At 56.2% G+C, this 4,145-nt stretch overlaps 1 protein-coding gene across 1 annotated transcript; it reads left to right on the forward strand.

Moving 5' to 3' along the window:
* The first annotated feature begins 1,591 nt into the window (after nt 1–1,591).
* On the forward strand, nt 1,592–3,489 carry LOC123170098 (uncharacterized). The gene has a single exon (XM_044587941.1). The coding sequence runs from the start codon at nt 2,048–2,050 to the stop codon at nt 3,452–3,454; it is 1,407 nt and encodes a 468-aa protein (XP_044443876.1). The 5' UTR covers nt 1,592–2,047; the 3' UTR covers nt 3,455–3,489.
* Nucleotides 3,490–4,145: the final 656 nt, after the last annotated feature.

The following is a 4,145-nucleotide window of genomic DNA, read 5'->3' on the forward strand; positions in this document are numbered from 1 at the left end:
GCATATGGGGGGTGCCGGCCAGCCCGGGCGTTTGAGGGCCGTCTGAGAGGCTCATCTGGGTAAAAAAAATCGTGACTGGGCAGCGATCGAGCGGCCTGCCCGGACATTTGAGACGGGTTTGAGGGGTCCGGTTGTAGATGCTCTTATGCTAGAAAACATGGTCAGCAGACTATACCACGGAATCATTTTTTCACTACTTTGTGATAGATCCAAAATAATCAACTTAATTAAGATCCAAATGGCATCAGCAATGTGTAGATGCACGGAGAAATGTAACCAAAATAACAGAGGGAATTAAGGATGCCTCATAGGCATGTTTTCACTTGAGATATATTAGAATGACTTCAGAAATATCCCAGGCAATATTGGTTGTGAAGTACCAGTAGCTTATGCAGATAGCTGCAGTGTGTTGGCTGAACATCACAGCTTCATCTTATTATTGCTCAACATAATCATCATTTTTTTTTGTTTCCTGTAAAGTAGCACTGGGTTCTTTTGCCGCCAATCATTAATTATCTGATCCCATGAAGCATTATTACCATGCTAGCTCTGTATATTGCTGGTGGTCTTCCCACTGTAATTCACTGTCAACATGCCGCTAATTTTGGGTTTTGCTTCTTTTGTTCTTACATGTAATTCCTTTGTTCCATCTTTGTTACTCCCTCTATCCCATAATATAAGAACGTTTCTTCAACTATGTTAGCTTAAAAAACGTTCTTATATTCTGGGACGGAGGTAGTATATGCCAGTGCTGATGACTTGAAGGTGAGCTTCCTTTGATGTGGCTATTACCGTCCGATGACTTGAAGGTGAGCTTTGCTTAATAAGCTTACGATCGAGTAAGGAAATGTTGTTTGATGTTGTTTTCACATCTCTCTGAATTTTCCATTGGTATGTAGAGAAACAATTACTAAGCCATACTAAATGTGGAGCCTCTGTTTCATCTGTGTTTGTATCCATGAATATCTTGAATTGGTTTTACTTTGATGGTTTATTGTTTGTCCGAATATAGGCTACCAGTTTTATTTTTCTTCGTTGTCAAATAGGATAGGCATATGTACTTCTATTTGCTTCGCATTGTTTAAATTCCTCGTTGAAGTATAATTTAATCTAAAAATCTCACTGTTTCTCATCCTATTATGCTATATGAATGGTTATAAACAGAAAAGAAGCGCACCGCGCTTCTCGGCCTCCGCAACGACTCCCGTCCACCATACCTCCTGGCCGAGATCCGCGGCCACCAGCCCCCCCCCCCCCCCCCCCCCCCGTGGCGCTACCTTCGACTCCCGCGCCGAGAAGACCGCCTCCCATTGCCTCACGACTGTGCTCCACCTATACTCGCGCTCTCCGCCGTGAGCCGCCACACCGGAGACTACCACTGCGCCGCCCACTTGACGAGACTCCCCAGCATGAAGAAATCCCGTCGGGGCGCGCCACCGCCGCCGGCGCCGACGGTGGCCAGGGATCAGGGGGAGGAGGGGTGCTCGGGGCGGCTAGGTTTCTCCTCCGGAGCCGCCCGCGCGAGCCACGAGGGAGGGAAAGGGGATGAAGGATCTTTCCCATCACTATCACACGTACATCAACCGTGTTTGAAAAACAAACTCAATAAAAGACCGTGTTTGTAAAAGAAAAGAAAAAAGAGTCTCCCGCAACAACAGTATTCTAATTTCTGACCAACCCGGCGAGACCTTACCACTAGCGCCCACCGTGTCTCCGCCGTCGCGGCCGACCGGCCGAACGTATATTCCCGTCGCCGTTCTCCCCCGAGACTGCCGTCAAGCCGGTCAGAGCCGCTGTACTGCCACCACCGCTAGTTTCTGACCTGACCCCGGCCGCTTCCGCCCGCGGCATGCGAGGGGAGAGGAAACACATGGGGAGCAGTATGGGGCACGCGACGACGACGACGCCGAGGATTCCGAGGAATGGCGCGTTAATAAGTTGCTTCTCATGAGTCACGATCCCAAGAGCCCAACTCAACTGCTCCCTCCTCTTCCTCTCCTCGTGTGATCAAGCTGCGAGCCTGTGCTGTGCGTTGCGTGCTGTGCCAATGGTGGTCATGAGCGAGCTCGTCGGCACCATCGGGACGGGGCCGGGCTGCTCGTGGTCGGACCTACCGGGCGACCTCCTCGAGTCCGTCCTCGCTCGCCTCCCCGTGCCGGACCGCTTCCGCTTCCCCGCCGTATGCACCGCGTGGTGGTCGGCCGCCAGCGCCTTGCAGCCCCGTGCCGTGCCTGTGCCGTCCCCGTGGCTCATGCTCCCCTTCGACCCGACCGCGCGCCGGCGGCGCGGTGGTGGCACGTCCTCGGAGGAGGCGCGGTTCTTGAGCCTCTCCGACGGCAGGGCGTACGCTGTCCCGCAGCCGGCCCCGGCTATATCAGACCGCCTCTGCGTGGGATCGTCGCCCGCCGGGTGGCTCGTCACCGCCGACGCCGCCTCCGAGCTGCACCTCCTCAACCCGCTCACCGGGGCGCAGGTTCCGCTCCCGCCGCCCGACACGCTCCCCTTCGTCCACGCCAGCCGCGACGCGGACGGCCGCGTCGTGAGCTACAGCCTCCGGTGCTGCTTCGCCGACGATGAAGGCGACGAGGCTGCGACTGTGCTCGTCCCGCCGGAGTCCTTTGCGCCGGACAGGCTCCGGTACGAGCTCTACGAGAAGGCCATACTCGTGTCCGCGCCGCGGGAGGGGCATACCGCCGCGCCGGGATCGGGCGGCTACGCCGTCATGCTCATCTGCCAGCCTCTGTCCCGCATCGCCATCGCCCGAGCCGGCGACACGACGTGGACGCTGCTCGACACGCCCTCGCGCCGCTGGGCGGACGCCGTGCGTGCGTCCTCCACGGCTAGCGCCGGCGAGCGGCAACTGGTGTACGCGATGGACTCCGCGGGGCGCGTTGAGGCATGGGACGTGGACGTCACGGCGGACACGACGCCGACCCGGAAGGCCATCGCGCCGCCGTGCTGCTGCTGCTCGGGGCGCGCGTGCTCCATGTCGGCGGCGTGCAGTAGATACCTCGTGGAGCTCTCGCCAGGGCGCCTACTCCAGGTCCACCGGCTCAGGGACGCAGCGCACGCGCAGTACGCGTGGGAGCCCCGGCCGGAGCACGTCGGGTACACGACCGTCGCGGCCGAGTTCTTCGAGCTGATCGGTGGTCGGTGGGCGCCGGTGGACAGCACGAACGGCCGCGCTGGCATCCTGGCCGGGCGCGCGCTGTTCTTGGGGAAGAACGCGTCGCTGTGCGTTCCGGTGGACGACTGCCCGGAGCTGAGGGGCAACTGCGTCTACTTCACAGATGACGGGCCGTGGTCGCACGACAGGTGCCGCGAGGTGGCGCCGGACGTCGGTGTGCTCGACCTCGCCGACGGCAGCTACAGGTCACCGCGAGGCGCGGCGCGCGACCTGCTCTGGAAGTGGCCGCCCCCGGTCTGGGTCTTCCCGTCGTGCGCCGTGAATTGATCCGTCTGACTAGTGTTCGTGTATAGGATTTTGAAATTTTGGCAGCATTTAACATAGTACTCTCTCTGTTCATTTTTATAAGATGTTGTAGGCATTTACAGTGCCTAAAACAGTTCTCTGAAAGTCTAAAAACGAATGAAGTAAGAGCAACTCCAACAAGCGCACAAAAACTGCTCCGCGCGCTAAAATTCGGGTTTTTTGGTCGACGAACAGCTCCAGCAGAAACCGTAAAATAGTGCACGCATAAAAAAGGTTTGGCCATGCGCTAAAAAGCGTTATCTGAAGCTGTAAATTTGGGGCGCTGGATTGCGCGCGCTTCACAATTTGCACTGCGTGTTTTTTGGGCGCGCGTTTTTAAGCATCTACTAAACCAATATTAGGTACGGCACGTTAAAAGTGGTATAATGACGCGCTAAAACTATTTTAGCGCGCGAAACTTTTATGCATTTATTGGAGATGCTCTAATAAGTTATGCTAACACAAGAAGGATAAAAGATCATTTTTTTTACGGGAGGATAAAAGATCATGTTAACAAAACGGAAATTATCTTGTTTGGTCCACCATCCACAACCTCCCGCTGGTCGCGCATGGGTCGTCGGATCCGTGTTGGTCCGTTGCTCAACACTGCGCCACGTCGCTCGCTCGTGCAGCTCTCGCAACACAACCAATGTGCACTTGGAGCACACCACAC

Source organism: Triticum aestivum, chromosome 7D (genome assembly GCF_018294505.1).
Source record: "Triticum aestivum cultivar Chinese Spring chromosome 7D, IWGSC CS RefSeq v2.1, whole genome shotgun sequence".
Taxonomy (NCBI): Eukaryota; Viridiplantae; Streptophyta; class Magnoliopsida; order Poales; family Poaceae; genus Triticum; species Triticum aestivum.

Bases quoted from the DNA above. Each gene is read 5' to 3' on its own strand.
- LOC123170098 (XM_044587941.1), top strand. From the start codon at position 2,048: ATGGTGGTCATGAGCGAGCTCGTCGGCACCATCGGGACGGGGCCGGGC.